This window comes from Megalobrama amblycephala, linkage group LG17 (genome assembly GCF_018812025.1).
Source record: "Megalobrama amblycephala isolate DHTTF-2021 linkage group LG17, ASM1881202v1, whole genome shotgun sequence".
NCBI classification, from domain to species: domain Eukaryota; kingdom Metazoa; phylum Chordata; class Actinopteri; order Cypriniformes; family Xenocyprididae; genus Megalobrama; species Megalobrama amblycephala.
The window spans coordinates 39164385-39187300 of NC_063060.1; the positions used below are offsets into that span (position 1 = coordinate 39164385).

General features: G+C 36.2%; 1 long non-coding RNA gene and 9 gene segments (V, D, J or C); all 10 read left to right on the forward strand.

The window, feature by feature from the left end:
• Positions 1-1045: 1045 nt before the first annotated feature.
• Positions 1046-2109, forward strand: LOC125251728. The segment is given in 2 exon segments: positions 1046-1410; positions 1492-2109. Coding segments are annotated over 2 exon segments (393 nt in total).
• Positions 2110-2261: 152 nt separating this feature from the next.
• LOC125251729 lies at positions 2262-3424 on the forward strand. The segment is given in 2 exon segments: positions 2262-2693; positions 2892-3424. Coding segments are annotated over 2 exon segments (363 nt in total).
• Positions 3425-3958: 534 nt separating this feature from the next.
• Positions 3959-4430, forward strand: LOC125251912. The segment is given in 2 exon segments: positions 3959-3998; positions 4102-4430. Coding segments are annotated over 2 exon segments (369 nt in total).
• Positions 4431-4595: 165 nt separating this feature from the next.
• Positions 4596-6055, forward strand: LOC125251727. The segment is given in 2 exon segments: positions 4596-4727; positions 4799-6055. Coding segments are annotated over 2 exon segments (444 nt in total).
• A 374-nt stretch (positions 6056-6429) lies between these two features.
• LOC125251338 lies at positions 6430-7487 on the forward strand. The segment is given in 2 exon segments: positions 6430-6888; positions 7086-7487. Coding segments are annotated over 2 exon segments (360 nt in total).
• A 477-nt stretch (positions 7488-7964) lies between these two features.
• LOC125251913 lies at positions 7965-8647 on the forward strand. The segment is given in 2 exon segments: positions 7965-8127; positions 8328-8647. Coding segments are annotated over 2 exon segments (360 nt in total).
• A 1430-nt stretch (positions 8648-10077) lies between these two features.
• LOC125251435 lies at positions 10078-11848 on the forward strand. The segment is given in 2 exon segments: positions 10078-10208; positions 10303-11848. Coding segments are annotated over 2 exon segments (444 nt in total).
• Positions 11849-12498: 650 nt separating this feature from the next.
• On the forward strand, positions 12499-13921 carry LOC125251434. The segment is given in 3 exon segments: positions 12499-12935; positions 13044-13407; positions 13841-13921. Coding segments are annotated over 3 exon segments (408 nt in total).
• On the forward strand, positions 13887-14371 carry LOC125251915. The segment is given in 2 exon segments: positions 13887-13953; positions 14049-14371. Coding segments are annotated over 2 exon segments (390 nt in total).
• Positions 14372-14379: 8 nt separating this feature from the next.
• On the forward strand, positions 14380-16590 carry LOC125251436. The gene is made up of 3 exons (XR_007180998.1): positions 14380-15721; positions 15838-16324; positions 16452-16590. It is a non-coding gene; the product is annotated as an uncharacterized LOC125251436 (long non-coding RNA).
• The last annotated feature ends 6326 nt before the right edge of the window (positions 16591-22916 follow it).

The window sequence follows — 22916 nt, forward strand, 5'->3', positions numbered from 1 at the left end:
TTGCTTGTCCCTTTTTTCCCCTTTTAAGTTTAACATGTTCATTTTTTTAACAAGCTCCATTTTTATTTTTATTTCTGCACGTGATATTTTTGGTAATGTCATCACACCACTTCAAACTAAAGTATATAGAACAGAAAAGGACATTATATCCCTGTCGTGCAACTACTCCTCTGCATTGAGTCTATACTGGTATCGCCAATATCCAAGATCGGCTCCTGAATTTCTTTTCGTTATTCTACATGCTACTGGGAAAGTTTTACACAAATCTGAAGTCGTTGATTTAGATCCTCGATTCTCTGGAAAACTGAATAAGGAGAAACTCCATACGTATCTCGAAATCTCTTCTGCCAAAGTGACAGACTCAGCGATGTACTACTGTGCCCTGGAGCCCACAGTGACAGGAAAACAAACTACACTGTACAAAAACCACCAGCTCAATTCACTAAAACACTACAGTATTCATTGTGCTTCCCTCTCTAGTCAGCAGTGGTCAGACACAAATGCTAAAAACATAAACTATGCCCAACTCCAAAAATCCTAATTTAACCTAATTAAGAAAAAAAAAAAAATAGTGAGAGTAGTAACACTAGCAGTAGTCAGTGAGATTAGACTGCCATCTGGTGGGCTTGTAAAATAAATCGTTAGCAATTCACTTATTTATTTAATCTTTAAAAGCTGCTTCTAATTACAAAATTAGTCAGACTGATTCCCAGCTGGTGAATTTTGCTCTTTCGAGAGATCAAATGTTCTTATAACTATAGGCTAAACAGTGTATCATTTTTGTTTTAGTTAATTGAGGTATAGAATATTGGGTCATACTTTAAATTAGAGTCCAATTCTCACTATTAACTACAACTTTAGCCTCAATAAACTTCTATTTACTTCTTATTAATAGTTAGTAAAGTAGTTGTTAAGTTTAGGTATTAGGTAAGATTAAGTGATGTAGAGCATAATTATGAAGAATAAGGCATTAATATGTGCTTTTTATGTATTATCCTAGTAATAGGCCTATGCATGCACTACTAGCTAATAGTGAGAATTGCACCATAAACTAAAGTGTTACTGAATATTGATTCATCAATAACCTTTTGCCATCTAACTAAACCAATATGCCAATTTCTGTTGGATCTGAAGAGTTGTCCATGGTGCAACTGCAAGGAAAAAGCATAGAAAGAACATATCAAACACAAAATCAGCAATACTTGAATGGAGATTTTGTTTAATTTCTCAGTTGCTTAAGTGGTTTTGTGTTTAAAAAATTCTGTAATTTCTTAAAGAATTATGTCAAGAGGCGGAGCTTAACACAGGCCTGTCAAACACAAACTAGTTCAGCATCACAGATCACTGAGGGAAGCAGGAACCTGTTCATCATGTTCACTTGTGCACTTATATTGCTGACTTTAACTCAAGGTAAAAACTTACTTTGCTGTATAATTACCTCACACAATATTATCATTTTAAATATGCTCAATCTCACACCTTTTTATGCAGGTATCAGAGCTAAAGAGGTCATCACTCCATACAGTGATGCAGTATTTGCCACTGAGACTGAGAGTGAGAAACTCTCTTGTAACTACAGCGGTTCTGTTGAAAGTCTTCTCTGGTATCGACAATATGCAGGTTCACCACCACAGCTCCTCATACTGGAAACCTATGGAACAGTTATTCCCGCTGATCCTCCAGTTCCTGGAATATCCATCAGTCACAGAAAAGAAGACAAACATGTGGATCTGATCATCTCCTCTGCTGCAGTATCAGACTCTGCTCTGTATTACTGTGCTCTGAGGCCCACAGTCACAGGAAACACAAGAACACTGTACAAAAACATCATACAGTACATGTGAAAGCATGTATTAAGAATATATAGTTGTGCTATTGAATTATTATTTGATTATTAATTTACTCTGAACTTTGTATTCAACAAATACAGATGTACACTGTTGATTAAAATGCATTGGTAATGTTCATGAATTTTAAGATGAAATGATTAAACAGGATTACTTTAAAATTGCTAGTGATGGAAAAATCACACTTTATTCTGTAACAAACTGTCATGCTTTTCTTTCACAGTCTTCTTAAAATAAATATTTTGCTATTAAAGGCAACATAGTTTAAACCGGGGGAAACATTTATTAAATTCTGAAATAAAAGTTACCAATTGTCATAAATTCATGTCCACTGTTTAGTAGGAAGAAATTTGCAATTATTAAGTCTCCAATATGAATGCATCAGTTTTGTGATAAATGTAAATGTTTGTCATCTGCCACTAGGGGGTGAAGTTAAAACAAAATCTAAACGCATATGAATGAAAGACTATTTACTTTTGAAAAGCTAATGGTATTTTTCCCTACACACAGAATACAGAGGGCAGAATAATCAAAGATATCAAACACACAAAGAGACTCTGAGCTATATATAACAGATCAAGTGCAACAGATCAAGAAAAAATCCTATTAATTGACAGTTATCTCAGTTTTAATGTGACAAGACAGAAGTTGGTTTAAATATGAGAAACTCAAACCACACCCACATTTACAGACAATATACTGTAGCTGCACAAACCACTCTCCATTACATTCATACATTTACCTTTCAAATTAAAATCATAAAGCATATACTGATGCGACTATAGATTATTAGTAAATTTCCCACCATGGAGAGATGTATTCTGCTGCTTCTTATAACTGTATCAGGTAAAGTGCACTTCATTTATCAGCACTAGACTAAAATATATTGAGGATTCAAAGTGTTATTTATGCACATACTTATTTAGTAATTAATGCTGACATATTTTGTTAATTTTCAATGTTGTTTATTCTTAGCACTGTTACTGTAACAATAGAAAGGACAGTGTTTTAATTAAACTTTTATTAAATATAATTCTCTTGCAGGTGTATTTGCTGACAGCATTAAACCAAAAGACAAGGAAAATATAATCAGGACAGAAGGAGAGTCTGTGACACTGAGCTGTACATATGATGCAAGCAGCAGTAATATTATGCTTTACTGGTACAGACAGTATCCAAACAGAGAACCTCAGTATTTACTGCGGAAAGGTGCTGGATCGTGGAGCAATAGTGAGGATATACCAGATCCTCACTTTCAGTCGACTACAACCCAAACATCCACTGAACTCATTATTAACAGTGTGACTCTGTCAGATTCAGCTCTATATTATTGCGCTCTGGAGCCCAGTGATACAAAGTCTATGTGAAGCTGTACAAAAACTGAAAATTATTTTTCACTTTGATCTCAAGCCGCATCAAACCCACAATCTATAATTCACACAATATAATTACACTTGTGGAAACACCTGTGTGTGGTTATAGACTGAAATTTAGTTCAAATTATAACAAACTGGAGGCAAACTGAAGAAAAAAAGAAAAGAAAAAAAAACATACTGTATGTACATATTCTACTAGAAAATTCCTGAAATATATATATATATATATATATATATATATATATATATACACAGCTGTTTTTTATATGAGCCACAAAGACTCTGTGAATAATAGGATATAACACCAGTTACAATTTAACTGAGATTAATTAAATAATGTATAATGATTCCATTAGTGCTATAAAAAGTTGTTTAGTGTTCTTGCAGGTGATTCATAAATTATAAACTGCTCCATCATTTGACTGACTTTGCCTGTAAAAATGAGTCAAATCAAGTCAAATCAAATGTATAAGCAATTAATATCTGTTTCTAGTGTCACTTTTACAAATGTCACATCAACAGTCCAAACTACAGTGTTGTTTGAATAATAAACTTAAAGTTTATCCATAATAATAATAATAATAATAATAATATCACTCATACAGCAGATTATTTGAATATGAAGACTGTAGCTTTAAGAGGAGTTGGAGAAATCCTCTGCTAGACAATGAATGAAGGTTTACTTCAGAAACACTTTGTCCTGCAGATCAACTGAACTAAATCATCATCCTAAAAATGATCCTTTTGGTTTTTGTTTTGCTTTGTTCTCTAACATGTGAGTATATTCTATCCCAAATGTGTCAGGATTTCTTGTTTGCTGTCTGTTCTGTTGTAGCATGTGAAATGTTGATTTAAACTTTAATTGTATCTTCCTGCAGGTGTCAGTTTTGGGAATGACATCACACCAGTCCAAACTGAGATGTTTGGGATGGAGGGGAAGAATATAACTCTGTCCTGTAGCTACTCCTCAGCAGTCAGTCTGCAGTGGTATCGCCAGTATCCCAACTCAGCTCCTGAATACCTTTTCGTCATATTTCATGCTACAGGAAAAGTTTCTCAAAAATCCAAAATTTTAGATCTAGATCCTCAATTCTCTGGAAAACTGAATAAAAACAAAACTTATGTGGATCTGATCATCTCCTCTGCTAAAGTGACAGACTCAGCGATGTACTACTGTGCCCTGGTGCCCACAGTCACAGGAAACTGAATAATACTGAGCAAAAACTGGAGCAAATAGCATAAAACTCATCATATCCCAGTTTAAATACATTAAACATTTGAGAAATTATATCAACAAGAAAAATAACAAGTGCAAGATAATTTAGGTATTTATCCTTCATAATATATGTTAATTTCTGTGTGTATAAGAGGGTTATGTCAGAAGGCGGAGCTTAACACAGAAACACATTAGTTCAGTGATCAGCATCACATACAGCATCACTCAGGCAAGCAGCAGCTACCATCATGTTCACTTGTGTCCTTATATTGCTGACTTTAACAGAAGGTAAAATCTTACATGTATCATTACATCATCATTTCTCATTTTAAACATGCTGAAATAGGTTTTTGTTGTAGGTAACAGAGCTAAAGAGGTCATCACTCCATACAGTGATGCAGCATTTGCCACTGAGACCGAGAGTGTGAAACTCTCTTGTAACTACAGCGGTTCTGTTAATAGTCTTCACTGGTATCGACAATATGCAGGTTCACCACCACAGTTCCTCATACTGGAATCCTATGGAACAGTTACTCCCGCTAATCCTCCAGTTCCTGGAATATCCATCAGTCACAGAAAAGAAGACAAACATGTGGATCTGATCATCTCCTCTGCTGCAGTATCAGACTCTGCTCTGTATTACTGTGCTCTGAGGCCCACAGTCACAGGAAACACAAGATCACTGTACAAAAACCTGACTGATGTTAGTCTTACAGTCAGATGTTGTCAAAAACAACACATCTCCATACAGGTAACAGTTTGAAAATAAATTTGAATTATTGTATTTTAATTATTGTATGAGAGTATTTTGAAGAACATTGATGGAATAACAAACTATAATCTGTGTGCGTCATCATGTTTGAAGAAATATAAATAAGGTCAGCATTTATCATCCATCATCTTTTTCAGATTCACAAATGATTTATTCTTGTTAGACTTGTGGACGTTGTGAAGAAATGTAATAAATGTTTGTCACATGACCACTGGGGGGTGCTGTGTGTGTACATTAAACATTTCAGAGAGGACAACCAACTGTATCTGTAATGAATTCACATGTGAAAGAAACAACAGAAGACGGTCCTTTTGCCTTCTGAATATATCTTGATTAAGTGTCGTGAAAATAAATAATGCCACATTGCTAATAATCCTAATGGTCTAAACAGGCTTCCTTAGGTGACACAAACTATACATGTTTCTCAAAATTTGTGAAATTTACTGAAATCAATCATTTTGTGACAGATTTTAATCGGGGGTCTAATGCTATTTCTTGCATTCTGACTTATTTACACTTATTTACACTATTTCTGTGCCTAAAATACTCTTCAGATTGCTCACAAACTTTGGACAGTTTTTTTTTTTTTTTTTTTCAGAGTATGGCCCTTTATTATGTAATAAAGGGTGGAATTCCTTGTACGGGCACTTCCCCTGGAAAAGCGTGCACACACATGCCCATCAACACACTTCGTTCGGCTTAACGGAAGTCGTCGGCAGCCCTGCACAGGACTTGCTCGAGAAAGATTTGTCACTTTGTTTTTAGACCACGAAATCAACAATGTCACCAAAGAAGTGTGTTTTTGGTTGTGACGGAAGATAACCTTGCTTCCCAAAGAACCCAGTGGAGCTGAGAGATTTGTGCTCACGCATTACATTTTTTGAGCTCTTGATATTTGTCATTAAAATAACCATAGAAACTGATAGTTGCAATCATTTTTTTTATTGGTTAAATATATGGAGAATATCTTGTGTTTTTCCGTGGCTGCTCGAGCCCTCAGGATCGGCGCTTATGGTTTCATAAACAAGGCCATGAGTCGGAGCCGCAGGCAGTGATTAAAACTCTTCAAATGTCTGTTTTGTTGCCAATAGGTGCCTAAGTGCATATAATGTAAACAACACGAACATAGTGAATTCATAAATTCATTATTCATCATTCACTATACACTATATTCATTATAGTGATTCAAAAGTTATCCAGGGATAATGCGATGGTGTTTTGTGTGTGTTTAAATACAGTTGTTTTGCTGACCATTGATAGCTTGCAGCTGATTACTAAGCAAAAGCTGCTCGTGCTCGTCAATCTTTAAAATATTGAATATTTTAACTCTCTGACTCTAACACTAAATAGCCTATATTTTGTTTAGCTTTGAATGATTTATAGTAAGATAATAAACAATCACGGTCACACTATCTGATAAAACTGACTTAGTGGAGGAAGATACTTATTATTCAAGAAATATAGTTATTTTTTGAGATATTCATTGACTGAAGGCACAATCATCTCAGGTTTCATTAAGGAAAGACAGAGAAGGTGGTCTAAATAAACCACACCCACATGAAAGCTTCACAATAGGCTTCTACAATCAGACATTTACTGTTCAGCTTCAGTTTATAAAGCCAGTAAATCTTCTCAACATGGAGAAATGCTTTCTGCTGATTCTTCTGTCTGTGCCAGGTATAAAACATTTAATCTAAACAGACTCAAATATAAAATGTTTTGGTTGCATTTTTTTTTTAAATGTAATTCTATATTACAATAATGACTTCACAGTTTGTTGAAGAAACTATTTTTGGCATTGTAATTTTCATTTATAAATCTTTGGATAAGTAGACGAGGTGACCTGTTGTGAAATTTGTCCATTTCTCTTGCAGGGTTTCTGTCTGACAGCATTAAACCAAAAGACAAAGAAACTGATATTTACAGAAATGAAGAAGAGCGTGTAACTCTGAGCTGCTCGTATGATACAAGCAGCAATTATGTCTATCTCTACTGGTACAGACAGTATCCTAATAAAGAACCTGAATATTTACTGTATAAAGGTGCTCGATCACGGGACGGTTATGAGGATATACCAGACCCTCAACGGTTTCAGTCGACTACATCCCAAACGTCCACTGAACTCATTATTAACAGTGTGACTCTGTCAGATTCAGCTCTCTATTATTGTGCTCTAAGAGTTGGAGCCCAGTGATACAAAGTCTATGTGAAGCTGTACAAAAACTGAAAATTATTTTTCACTTTGATCTCAAGCCACATCAAACCCACAATCTATAATTCACATAATATAATTGTGGAAACACCTGTGTGTGGTTAGAGGAAATTTATTTCAAGTTATAAAGGTAAATTGAAGAAAAATGAAAAGAGATCAAAATAAAAGATACATAATACATATCGACAAGATATGCAGAATCATACTGAATTATTCATTACTGTACATCAAAATCGGCAGAATTGTGACAGATTTTAAAGGTATAGATATTTCTTTTTTCTCACAAAATGCATTAGACTGCTATAATGATACAGGCACAAACCCCACTATCAAATATTGAATATTTTAACTCTTTGACTCTAACACTAAATAGCCTATATGTTGTTTAACTTTGAATGACTTATAGTAAGATAATGAACAACCACGGTCACACACTAGCTGATAAAACTGAATTAGTGGAGGAAGAGACATATTCAACAAGAAGCATATAGTTACATTTTGAGATACTCATTGACTGAAGGCACAATCATCTCAGGTTTCATTAAGGAAAGACAGAGAAGGTGGTCTAAATAAACCACACCCACATGAAAGCTTCACAATAGGCTTCTACAATCATACATTTACTGTTTAGCTTCAGTTTATAAAGCCAGTAAATCTTCTCAACATGGAGAGATGCTTTCTACTGATTCTTCTGTCTGTGCCAGGTATAAAACATTTAATCTAAACAGACTCAAATATAAAATGTTTTGACTATATTTTTAAATGTAATTCTAAATTACAATAATGACATCACAATTTGTTGAAGGAACTATTTTTGGTATTGTAATTTTCATTTATAATCTTGTGCATCTTTGGATAAGTAGACAAGGTGACCTCTTGTGAAATTTGTCCATTTCTCTTGCAGGGTTTCTGTCTGACAGCATTAAACCAAAAGACAAAGAAACTAATATTTACAGAAATGAAGAAGAGCGTGTAACTCTGAGCTGCTCATATGATTCAAGTAGCAGTTATGTCTATCTCTACTGGTACAGACAGTATCCTAATAAAGAACCTGAATATTTACTGTATAAAGGAGCTCGATCATGGGACGGTTCTGAGGATATACCAGACCCTCAACGGTTTCAGTCGACTACATCCCAGTCATCCACTGAACTCATTATTAACAGTGTGACTCTGTCAGATTCAGCTCTCTATTATTGTGCTCTAAGAGTTGACACCCAGTGATACAAAATGGCTGAGAGGCTGATGATGTAGATTTTGCCTTTTAAAAAACAATTCAAATATGATTTAAACCACAGCTTTATCTTGTGTAAACCACAACACAATATTGTAACACCTGTTGGAAGACAACACTGTGTGCTCGAAGGATTATAATTCTTTTTTTATAATTATTTTATAAACCTTCCCATAAAAGAACCTCTGAGAATAAGTTTTCCTTGCTAAAAATCCCAGTAAACACTATTTGCCTGAGAATAAATATAGAGATATTACAATTAAACTGTGTATTCTTTAATACCTTCTGATTGCAACAAAAAGGTTATTATGGCAAAACTCCTGACCTACTGTATGTGTTCATATCTGACACATCTAGGCTTCAAATATATTGCATTATTATTTTGATTATGGATTTGCAGCTTTATGGACTGCAGCTTTAAGGGGAGGAGTTCATCTGAGACCTTCTCCTTTACTTGACAAAGACTGAATCAGTTGAACAGCAGTTTGTGCTGAATACATTGTGCAAAATGATTCTCTGCTTGCATGTTTTCCTTTGTTGCCTTTTGTGTACGTATTACACTGAATTATTGTCATTACTATTTTAAACTAACAATATAAGTGTTATGATGTTTCAATGAATTATTACATGATGTTGCATGAATTTTGACTCTTGCAGGTGGCACTTTGGGAAATCTCATCACTCCAGTCCAAAATGAGATGCTCCATCCAGAGGGAGCAAATATCACTCTGTCTTGTAACTACTCTTCTTCAGCATATAGTCTACAGTGGTATCGCCAATATCCCGGACGAGCTCCAAAATTTCTTTTTGTCATTCAATATGTTACTGGGATAGTTACACAAATATCAGAAATTGTCAGTCTAGATCCACGATTCTCTGCAAGACTGAATGAAAAGAAAACCCACATGTATCTGAACATCTCTACGGCTAAAGTGACAGACTCTGCAATTTACTACTGTGCCCTGGAGCCCACAGTGACAGGAAACACTAGAACACTGTACAAAAACCCTCTCAACAGCAACACTGTAGGTGAATGTACGATGCATTGCATGTCTACATAAAATATCTGCAAATAAAAAAATATAAAATAAAACAAAACCTATTTTTAAATACATATTTTTGGAAGCAATTAACAAATCAATAAAATAGTTTTATGATAGTATTAAATAGTTCAATAATAAAATAATAATAATGAAAAAACTGAATCATAAGAACACTACTCAGGCTTTCATGTACAAGAGTACAGATGTATAAAATTATGCTCAGCAGAAGTAAACTGTAGTATGTTTATGATATTAGATCGCCACCTGCTGGAAATCGTAGGAACAGTCAACTCACTGAAATATTTGATCTTTTTTGTTCTTTGTGGGACCTACAAGTCTTAGAGAAATGCAGATGATGTATGACAAGTACTTCCTGCTTTTGCATTCACTCCTAGACAAGATCAACCTCTCAAGAAACATTAAGACTCGTCTGATGTGATCATGGAAAGAGTCCAAATGGCCAGTCAACAAATAGAAAAATATCTGGTGATTCTCCTTATAGCATCAGGTACAATCCACCGTTCTAATACATAATTTGTATGCTTATTCAGATCTTTAAATATCTATACACATCTTAATTTTAATAATGTATCTCCTTCCAGGTGTTATCTGTCAAGACCGGATTGGACCCAGTGGCGAGAGGACCAGTGTTATCAGTACAGAAGGAGATTCTGTGACACTCGAGTGTTCATACGATTCAAGCAGCAGCTATGTTCTCCTTTACTGGTACAGACAGTTTACTAACACACAGCCTCAATTTGTGCTGGCGAAAGGCGGACGATCAGAGAGATATAAGATCATACCAGACCCTCGATTTGAATCAACTTCATCCCAGACATCCACCTCACTGACTATTAAAAGTATAACTTTATCAGATTCAGCTCTCTATTACTGTGCTCTGATTAATAGTATCAGGCTGCCCAGTGTTACAAAGTGCCTGAGAGGCTTTACAAAAACTCACTCGAAAAACTTGAATTGAACAGTAAGTTATCACATAATTATCAAACCACATTTGTGTCTTTATAAACCACAAAGCCAAACTGCAGGATATGGTAACACCTGCTGGAAATAAAGAGTTGCATGTGGCCTACAGTAAACACGAGCTGAAAAGTTCAAATCAGGACATTTTAGTGATTAATTCGTAAGCTTTATATATTATCAGCATGGTTGGTTCTGAATATAAACAACATGTAAATATTGAGTAACTTACACTTTAGAAACACAGCCAATTGTTTTTGCTTCTTCAATGCAAATGAAGCCACAAAAGACTCGCAGTCCAAGCAAACAAACTGTTTTGAACAAATCGTTTGAGTGAATGATTCAGTGAATCACTCATTAACAGTTGCTCGTTTTGTTCATGAATGCATCAGATTTGTTGAACGAAATAATAGAACGGATGATTGATTTGATGAAGACTGAAAGAATCACAGTTCTGGTAATGACTCACTAAAAGAAATTCCAGTCACTCGTCTCCACCTACTGGTTCTGAGTTTGGATAATGGAACTGCATCAATACTGCATTGTTGTTGCATACTTCAAGATGGGATGAGCCAATCAAACACTAACAGTAAAACACTTGCATTTATAAAAATCTGGCACACAATCAAAGGATTCGCTGCTCAAAAGTAATTACTGAACAAGTTGGAAATGTCTACATCACTTCTCTTCTGTCTCACATTTCTGTCAGGTACAAATACACTATTGCTTCAACATCAAACAAACAGTTTAGCATTTTCTTGCTTAAATGTCCATTGATATTTTTTGCAGAAATCAGTTTGTGTGCTCATATTGCACCAAAGACAAAAACTGTCTTTTGTAGAGAGGGGGAATCTACAAATCTCACATGCTTGTATGAATCAAGCAGCCCTCATGCTTTGCTCTTATGAGGTAGACTGATCCCAAGACAGGCACCTGACTTTTTATTGCTCAAGGATGCATGATCAGAGACCCGCTTTCAACGCGTAGATCCTCGCTATGATTCTGCAACTTCAAAGACATCCACTTTTCTCATCATTAACCATCTAAAGCTGCATCCTAAAACTGTGTCCTTAAAATGTCGTTTCATTATTATTTTCATTATGGATTTGCAGCTTTATGAACTGCAGCTTTAAGGGGAGGAGTTCATCTGAGACCTTCTCCTTTACTTGACAAAGACTGAATCAGTTGAACAGCAGTTTGTGCTGAATACATCGTGCAAAATGATTCTCTGCTTGCATGTTTTCCTTTGTTGCCTTTTGTGTACGTATTATACTGAATTATTGTCATTACTATTTTAAACTAACAATATAAGTGTTATCATGTTTCAACGAATTATTACATAATGTTGCATGAATTTTGACTCTTGCAGGTGGCACTTTGGGGAACCTCATCACTCCAGTCCAAAATGAGATGCTCCATCCAGAGGGAGCAAATATCACTCTGTCTTGTAACTACTCTTCTTCAGCATATAGTCTACAGTGGTATCGCCAATATCCCGGACAAGCTCCAAAATATCTTTTTGTCATTCAGTATGCTACTAGGAAAGTTACACAAATATCAGAAATTGTCAGTCTAGATCCACGATTCTCTGCAAGACTGAATGAAAAGAAAACCCACATGTATCTGGAGATCTCCCCAGCTGAAGTGACAGACTCTGCAATTTACTACTGTGCCCTGGAGCCCACAGTGACAGGAAACACTAGAACACTGTACAAAAACTACCAACAAGATCACACATCACCATCAACAATATTAGACAACTGGATTTGCAAGTACATTTACAGGCTTATTTCATATCACAAGCTGAAACAGGACAAAATGTGAGACAGTTGTGTTAAAACATAAGTTACGCCACATTACAACAGTCCTGTGAACTAAATAGTCATCTGCATTGGAACTGTTTACCCAGACATAAAGAGAGGAGGTGAATTAATTGTTCTTACAATCCTTGATGAAGAACATTAAAGAGTCTCTTAAGGAGCGTCATAAGCTTTAACTCATGTTTTTCTTCAAACAGACAGCCATTCTGACCAGCTCTACAACAAAACGTCTGACCTGTGTGTTCATGTTGACTCGATACTGTCACTATCAATTCTGTTTCAACTGCAGCTTTAAGGGGAGGAGCTTCAGACATCTTCTGTTTGACAAGGAAAGAATGCAAAGTTTAGGTGAACAGTTTGTGTTGATCTAAAACTTCATCATCTGCTTATCATCAACATGTTGCTCTTCTTAACTGGTTTGATTTGTTCTCTTATTTGTAAGTTTTCCATTGCAGACAGAATATTTGTTTGTCTTGATATTAATAAGTGTGTTTTTGATCTTATATACATTCAATTTCCATGAATTTTGATTCTTGATTTTGAAGGTGACAGTTTGGCAAATATCATGCCAGTCCAGACTAAGGTTTATGAGAAAGAGGGAGAAATTGTTTCTCTGTCCTGTAACTACTCCTCAGCATCCACACTACAGTGGTATCGCCAATATCCCGGATCAGCTCCTGAATTTCTTCTGGCCATTTCACCTTACTCAGGAAAAGTTTCACAAAAGTCAGAAATTGTGGATCAAGATCCTCGATTCTCTGGAAAAGTGAATGAATTGAAAACCCACATGTATCTGAACATCTCTACGGCTAAAGTGACAGACTCTGCAATTTACTACTGTGCCCTGGAGCCCACAGTGAGAGGAAACACTAGAACACTGTATAAAAACCCTCTCAACAGCAATACTAGGTGAATGTACAATGCATTGCATGTCTACATAAAATATCTGCAAATAAATAAATAATAAAACAAAACCATGTCCATATTTTAAATACACATTTTTGGATTAATAAATCAATAAAATAGTTTTATAATAGTATTAAACTAGTTTTTAAGGGAAAAACAGAATAATAACAAACGCTACTCAATTACATAACTCAAAAACTACTAAAGTATTAGTTTTTAGTATTAGTAATAGGTTCAAAAGTGCAGATGTACACAATTATGCTCAGCAGAAGTATAGTATTTTTATGATATTAGATCGCCACCTGCTGGAAATATTTGGAACAGTTATCTCATTTAAATATTTGATCTTTTTTTTGTTCTTTGTGGGAGCTTACATGTCTTAGAGAAATGCAGATGATGTATGACAAGTACTTCCTGTTTTTGCATTCACTCCTAGATGAGATCAACCTCTCAAGAAACATTAAGACTCGTCTGATGTGATCATGGAAAGAGTCCAAATGGCCAGTCAACAAATAGAAAAATATCTGGTGATTCTCCTTATAGCATCAGGTACAATCCACTGTTCCAATACATAATTTTTTATGCTTATTCAGATCTTTAAATATCTACACACATCTTAATTTTAATAATGTATCTCCTTCCAGGTGTTATCTGTCAAGACCGGATTGGACCCAGTGGCGAGAGGACCAGTGTTATCAGTACAGAAGGAGATTCTGTGACACTCGAGTGTTCATACGATTCAAGCAGCAGCTATGTTCTCCTTTACTGGTACAGACAGTTTACTAACACACAGCCTCAATTTGTGCTGGTGATAGGTGGACGATCAGAGACATATAAGAACATACCAGACCCTCGATTTGAATCAACTACATCCAAAACATCCACCTCACTGACTATTAAAAGTGTGACTCTGTCAGATTCAGCTCTCTATTATTGTGCTCTAAGAGTAACAGCAGCAGCCCAGTGATACAAAGTGCCTGAGAGGCTTTACAAAAACTCACTCAGAAAACTTGCTTTCAACAGTAAGTTATCAAATATATATCAAACCATACTTGTGTCTTTATAAACCACAGTGCCAAACTGCAGAACATTGTAACACCTGCTGGAAACAAAGAGTTGCATGTGGCCTACAGTAAACACGAGTTGAAATGTTTAAATCAGGGCATTTAAGAGATTAATTAGTAAGCTTACAAACAAAGCCAAAAAAGAATTGCAGCAAACAAACAAAAATGTTTTTGAACGAATTGATTGAGTGAATGATTCAATGAATCACTCGTAAAAACAGTTGCTTGTTTTGTTGCTGAATGAATGAGATATAGATGAATCAGTTAACGACTCACTCAAAGAAATTTCAGTTTATAATGCTATCAGCAGTAGCTATACACTGACTAAAATTAAGAGACCAAAATAGAGAACAACAAACATTTCCATGTTTTTTTAATATCTTGCAACAAAAAGGTTATTAGAGTACTACAGTAAAACTCCTGACCTATACGTGTTCATATCTGACACATCTAGGCTTCAAATGCCATTTCATTGTTGTTTTGGATTAAGGATTTGCAGATTTATGAACTGCAGCTTTAAGGGGAGGAGTTCATCTGAGACCTTCTCCTTTACTTGACAAAGAGTGAATCAGTTGAACAGCAGTTTGTGCTGAATACATTGTGCAAAATGATTCTCTCCTTCCACAAAATAGTTTCCTTCCCTACAGTAAATAATATTCTGAGCAGCAAGAGATGTGGTTACACCTGGAAAATGAAGATTGATGATAATGAATTTTATGCTGATGATTAATTGTCATACAAATAATTGCAATTTAATACTGATTTGTTCATGTTACTTACAGTGTAAGTCATTCAAGCCTAATAAGTCATTTTATTTCTTGGAATCGTATATAATAACATTTTAATAAAATAGGCATACATGATTTACTTTAATGCTGTGAAAATTAATATAATATAATCAAATATAATAATAATGAAGACCTTTGTTTATCTTTATGTACTTTACAACAGTGTTTTTATTCTTTGGCAAAATGTGATTGAAATTTAAACTGCACAATTATTGCATTTATCTCAAATAATTGGGATTAAATCAAATAACTGTGATTAGACGATTAATCACTAATCACTACAGGTCTATGGTTGGCTTGTAAGTACCAAAAGTAGAGAAATATTTCAAACAACATAAAACTATACAAGGGGCGGAGCTTCCAGAGGAGACTTCAGATTTTTCACTTGTCATGTCATGTTATTTTGCTCTGCTTAGGCTCACAGTATGTTGCTGTACATGGTCATTTGGATCTTAATCTTTGCAGGTGAGTATATTTTTTCTTTACAAAGTGTGTGTGACTGTATTACTGAAAATACTCTTCTTTTTAATGCCAAATGAGCTGTGGAAATCAACATATTTCTCCTATTTTTCATTTTTAAGATGTCACTCTTGCAGAAGCCATAACCTCAGAACACACAGAAGTGCATGCAAAGGAGTCCGAGAACATAACACTATCCTGTAGCTATTCCTCGGCATACAGTCTCCTTTGGTATCGACAGCATCACACATCAGCTCCTCATTTCCTGATGCTCATCTTACAAAGCTCTGGAAAAGTAATCCAAAGTTCAGACGAGCGCCTGTCAGGAAAACTGAACGCGGAGAAAAATCGTGTTGATTTGGAAATCCCCTCTTCCACAGTACAAGACTCTGCACTGTATTTCTGCGCTCTGCAGCCCACAGTGACAGGAAATCAAATGCTACTGTACAAAAACCTGACATCATGAGATCTCATGGAGTTTATCATGCTCATTATTCACTCAGTTAAAGGGAGGAGCTTCAAGCAGTGTAAAGATCTCCAGTGTCATCACAGATGTGCCATTCAGCACAATGCTGCTCACCACAATGATCCTGCTCTATGCTGTTGGGAGTGAGTATAACTCAGTATTGCTTAGTCAAATTGCTGAATTATTTGCTGAAATGGCTGAATTAAGACAAAATTTGATTTTATAGTTTTTTTTTTTTTTTTTTCTAACTATATTTATCATCATTTTCAGGTGGAAGGCTTGAGAGTCTCATTACATCAGACCAAACTGAGCTCTTTCATGAGGAGGGTGACATTATCACGTTGTCCTGTAGCTACTCAACAGTAATTAGTTTGCACTGGTACCGCCAAAATCCCAGATCAGCTCCTGAATATCTTTTATTAATTCTGCAAACATCTGGACGGGTCCAGAGAGCAGAGAATCTGGATTCCCGGTTTTCAGTGAGACTGAATGAAAAGAAAAACCGTGTGGATCTGAACATCTCCTCTGCTAAAGTGTCAGATTCTGCTCTGTACTACTGTGCCATGAAGCCCACAGTGACAGGAAACACTATAACGCTGAACAAAAACCTATAGACATTGACTCATAACAAACAGTTCCTTTCATTCTAACTTGGACATTGCAAAAAAAGGAGAAGTCTTCATGCTCAACTCTAGATAATATTCTGACATCAGTTTCCCCAAGCCAAACAATTGCTAATAGTGTTCATTATTGTCTCATTTATTTCATGCAAACAAATGCTTTTAAGACAAACATGTTCTCCTGAAATCCTACCATGTAATCCTCCTTCAATCACTTAAAACACTGTAACACTAAAACAATATAACAGTGTGAAAATATAACGACTATCATTATGAAAAAGGGACAATATCGCAAAGTCCATCAATCTTATGATTAACCTGCCATCTAGTGGTCCTTTAGGCACAGTACACTGGTCAGAAAAACTTGTGAAATATGCTTCCCTTTCATGGGAACTGTCGACGCTACGTCATATGACATAGTGTCTTGTTCCCTTATTCAGGGAACCAGGGTTACACAAGTAACCCGAGACGTTTTTGAGGCTTTATGACATCATATCAAGCAGTAAAAATTTAAAACATGACTGTAATCTAATCAAAAGTGGCAAAATAGTGAGTTTATTTATAAAAATAGACAGGGAAATATAAGTAAATCAGTTTAATTCTGTCTTTTATTTTTGCATGTATTCATTTCTGTTCACCATTTTGGTGGAAGGCCACCAAATATTATTTGTGATGATATTTATTCTTTTAAAGACTACACAAACATGTTTTATATATAAAAATTAAACACTGAATGAAAGAAAACAAGAGCATGAACCAGTTCAATATGGACAGAAAAAGTGGAATGATTAATTTGATGTCAATTTTGGACATGAGCACTTTTCAGCACTCAAAGGTACGGTGGTATGCAAAAGTTTGGGAACCCCTTGCAGAATCTGTGAAAATGTGAATAATTTTAACAAAATAAGAGAGATCATACAAAATGCATGTTAGTTTTTATTTAGTACTGTCCTGAGTAAGATATTTTACATAAAAGATGTTTACATATAATCCACAAGACAAAAAAGTAGCTGAATTTATTAAAATATCTTCATTCAAAAGTTTGGGAACCCTTGATTCTTAATACTGTGTGTGGTTACCTGGATGATCCACGACTGTTTTTGTGTTTTGTGATCTCTCTTATTTTGTTAAAATCACAGATTCTGCAAGGGGTTCCCAAACTTTTGCATACCACTGTAAATCAATTTAAGGCCAAAAACTTTGACCTAATTTATCAGAGTACTGAAGTGTCACTGTGAACTACTTTATTACTGAAATGAATACGTTTTAACAAACTTTTATGTCTTTCTAAGCTTTCTCTTTGGTCCTGAGAATGATGCTGTATTTTTACATTACACCAGCAGGGAGCACCCAGAGTTTTGACCTACAATGAAAGTGGGTTATGTTGTGAAAGGATACACAACCCTGATCGTTCAGAGGCTGAACAGACTGAGAGCGGGTGTCAGGTCTATGTTTAGCAATTGTTTTATTTCTCTATAGCAGATTGTTTTTGGTCAATCATGAGAACTTGGCTGAGAGATATGCTTATTGTTATATTCTGTCTAGGTGATGTTGCACTTTTTTATTTATTTCATTCCTTTAGGAAAATGTTGTTTGAGATTGAGTGAGTTAAATAATGTTATGTGCTCTCCACAGAATGCAGAGGACAACACACTGTACGTCAGCCAACAACAACAATATCAGCTTACACGGCAGAGACTGTAACCCTGAACTGTGAATATAATACGACAGACACAATGCCTGCTCTGCTGTGGTACAGGAAAACTAAGCATTTACCTCCAGAATATATATTAGTAAGACACAATCTTGGAAACGGAAGTAATTCCAAAGACTTCCCCAACAAGAGATTTCAGTCCCAGTTGGATTCTGCTGCAAGAAGAATTATGCTGTGTTCACACCAAACGCGAATAGAGCGTCTGGCGCGAATGATTTCAATGTTAAGTCAATGTAAAGACGCGTTTACGCGCGTCTGGAGGTCTCGCGGCGCGAATGAGGCGTTTAGCGCGGCGCGGAAGACGCGAATTCGCCTCATTCGCGCGTCTAGTTCGCGCGTCTAATGACGCGAATTGAGCGTTTCGCGCGATACGCGCGTTACGCGCGAATGGTGCTTTTTGTGCATTTAGCGTTTGACGCGAATTCGCGTCTGACGCCCGAGTTGAAAATTTTTAACTTTGGCGTAAATTCGCGTCGCGTTAACCAATCAGGAGACTGCTTGCTGCTGTGGCGGCAGGCCCGCCCGGAGTCACTCATTCAAAATGGAGGAACGACTGATATTATCAGTGAGCAGTCACCCAGAGATTTATGACACAAGTTCATACTTCAGACAGGAATAAAAAGGACCTCGCTTGGAAGAGTGTCGGTGAGGAGATTGGGCTACCTGGTAAGTTGTAAATACACATTTCACTTTTGAGTCACGTACACGTTTATCGACCCGCGGCCTTCCCGCGACGCTGACCCCTACGCCGCTGTTCTGCTCTCCAGAGCAAATACAAAGCGGTAGCTCTCTCGATGAACGCACAATCAACATCAGCCATCTTGCAAACAGACAACCGCCTAGCACTTGCCCCTCCCACAAGAAGCGGATTTCGCCTCGGACGCGCGTCAATTTCGCTTCAAACGCTTGTTTTTTTACGCGCGTCTATTTCGCTCTAGACGCGCGAATGCATTCAAAATGTTCAAGCGGCAAACTAGACGCGGTAGACGCGAATTTGACGCTCTATTCGCGTTTGGTGACTGTCCAGAACCTTCACCTGAGTGACTCTTCTGTGTACTTCTGTGCTTTGAGGCCCACTGTGAAAACAGGATATTGAGTTTTCTAACAAAAACCTGGGGCCCTATTTTAACGATCTAAGCTCATGGTCTAAAGCGCTGTTCCAAGGACACCTTTATAATTTAAAGGAGATTGTGCCTTTTCAGTGGCTGCTCCGCAGCTTTGGAACAATTTGCCATTCCATAATAACTGCACCAAAATATGTTGATTTTAAATCTCTTCGTCAAACTCATTTATCTATTGTATAAGGTCATAAGAAGGTGCAGTGGTAACACTTTTAGTGTACTGTCTGTTAATGTGTTTTGTATATAATTATTAGGGTATTTGTTTAAACTTTGTACAGCACTTTGGCCAACTTGTTTTTAAATGTACTTTATGAATAAATATGACTGACTGACTTAAAAATAAAGGTTCTAAAAGGGGTTTTCTCTTATATAAATCGGTTGCCTATAATGCAAACCCTCAAACATAAAGGTTCCAAAGGCACTCAGCAATTTCATTAAAGAACCATTTTTTGTTCCCCAAAGAGTTCTTCAAAGTTCCATTATTTAGTGTGAAGAACTTTTTAATAATCTGAAGAACCATTATTCACTGCATTGAACCTTTTTTGCAATGGAAAGGTTCCACTGATGTTTAAGCTTCTAAGGAACGTTCATTATTATATTATTTGATATATTGAAAAAAATCTTAAAATAAAATAAAAAATCATATTGTGGATCAACATAATTACATTAATTTTTCCCTGAGGAAAAATGATGAAATCAATGTTGGCTACATTAATTTACATAACATTACTTTAGATCACAAGAACATCAACTTATAAGTTTGTAACAGCCCTATGTCGAGTCTATAGCATCTGGTGACACCTGCCAGAGACTTCACTGCACTGTGATTGGATGTTGAAAGCACTGGCTGGGAGCTTCAGTTGTCTGAAGGAGGCTGTTATGGCAGTTCTGCAAAGCTCAGTGAGGAAACCATCACTCGAAACAATGTCTTTCTGTTTGTTACTAGTTTTAATGGCCTTCATTGGTAAGATTTCTGTTCTTTACCTATATGCATTTACTTTCCACATTAGCAGTGCATATTTGATGCTAACTTTAGTTGCTTTGCAACAGTTAATGAACTGAATTGAATCAACACTGAACTAAACTGAGCTGAATAATGCTTTACAGCTGAACTTAAATTTGTAACTGTTTAATTTTGCAACACCGTTATTTTCGTGAAGCTGCTTTGAAACTGCTTTGAATCAGTGTTGTATAAAGAGCTATACAAATAAAGGTGATGTGACTTGCTTTAAATGACTAATTCAACATTCTTCTCAGGCACCAGTATACAAGACAGCATAACTCCAACATCTCCTGCTGTCCATGCAAAGGACAATGAAAAAGTGACTATTTCTTGTAAATACCAGTACTCTGTGTCAATGAATAATCTCCAGTGGTATCGACAATACCCAAACTCTGAGCCGGAATTCCTGATTCTAATCATGGAGTCGGGACAAAATCAGACTGCTACACCTCCTCACCCTCGGCTCACAGCCTCAGTTCATAAAGAAAGCAAGACGGTGAATCTGGAAATCTTCCCTGCAGATGTGAAGGATTCTGCCTTGTATTACTGTGCACTGCAGCCCACAGTGGCAGGAAACACCATGTACACCATACAAAAACCTGCTCAAAGCTAAACGGCTTAGATGTTAGAAACCATGAGACCAGAGAGTCTGCACACACACCACTAGAGGGCGTGTGCATAAAGTTGAAATGTTGCACTGTCAACCACTTTAGACTACACAGAAACAAATCATCAAGGGATTGTGAACAGAAGCAGGATGAGGAGATCACTAGTACTTATTGTCATTGCTACATCAGGTATTTAATATAAAATGTATATGATTTTTTTATGTGAATGTATCATTTCAAAGCTTAATAAGACTGAATTTATATTTATCAGAAAGATTTTACATAACACTTTTTATTTCTTTTCCAGTTGCTCTTGGTGATCGCATTGGACCAGATGAGGCTGTTATTATTAGAAATGAAACTGACCGGGTCACATTAAGTTGCTCATATGAAACAAACAGTGAAGATGTTGATCTTTATTGGTATAGACAGTTTCCTAACAGTGAGCCACAGTATTTACTGTGGAAAGGTGCTCGATCAAGAGATGGTGAGAGTAATATACCAGATCCTCATTTTGAATCATCTACAACCAGAACATCCACTAAACTGATTATAAAAGCAGCTGCTCTGAAAGATTCAGCTCTCTATTACTGCGCTCTTTGGAAAGACACAGTGATACAAAGTTACTGAGAAGCTGTACAAAAACACACATACTTTGAACTCAAAAACATCAAAGTATTAACCAAACCCAGACAAATTATCTGCCATAACCATTACTGTATGTGGGAACACCTGCAACTGATACAGTAGCCAAAACCAAGAGATTAATAGATTTAATGAAGCAGCATTTATAATGTGAACACAACAGTGTTTAAATGCAGAACATGTATCCAGATATTGCAATTTCTATAATATCTAAATATTGACCAAAATCTTAAATAAAAATGTAATCTGTCACGATCACAGTCTGTTCCTGTTCACTCCGGACTCCATTTCCCATAATCCTCCCTGTCAGTCACATGCACTCACTCCACCAATCACCTGTTGCCACATACAGCCATGCACTCTCCACACTAATCACCACACCCAGCTGATACTCATTACCAGGACTATAAAGGACTCACACACACACCACTTCACCGCGAAGTCTTGATTCCTAGTGACAATTCTGAGCGTACCTTGTATCCTGTCTGCCTGTGTTTGATCTTGCCTGTTCCTGAGTATTGACCCGTTGCTGCCTGTCCTGACCCTTGCTTGTTATACTGTTCTGTGAGTGATATCCGCCTGCCTCGATCTACTGCCTGTGCCCTGACTACGATTCTGCCTAACCCTCTGCTGTACCTGTTTGCTCCTGATTTACCCTGCCTGTACGACCACGCTTACTTTAATAAAATGCTGCATTTGGATCTCTGCCTCAGTCCCGCTTCGTTACAGTAATCACTCTGGAAGATACAATTTTTGTTGTTAGTATTACTGAACCCACAATAAGTTACAGGCATGAAACATGTTACAAAAATATACTTCTGTCATCATGACAACTCTGATATGCCCATCACTAGATATTGTTGAATAAAGTCATTATTTTGTTTTTGTTTTTGGCGCACAAAAAGTTGTCGCTTCATAACATTAAGGTTGTAGTCATGAACTGTTTTAAATATGTCTTTAGTACCTTTCTGGCAATTTGAAAGTGTTAATTATCTTGCTTTCACTGAGCCATCAGATTTTATCA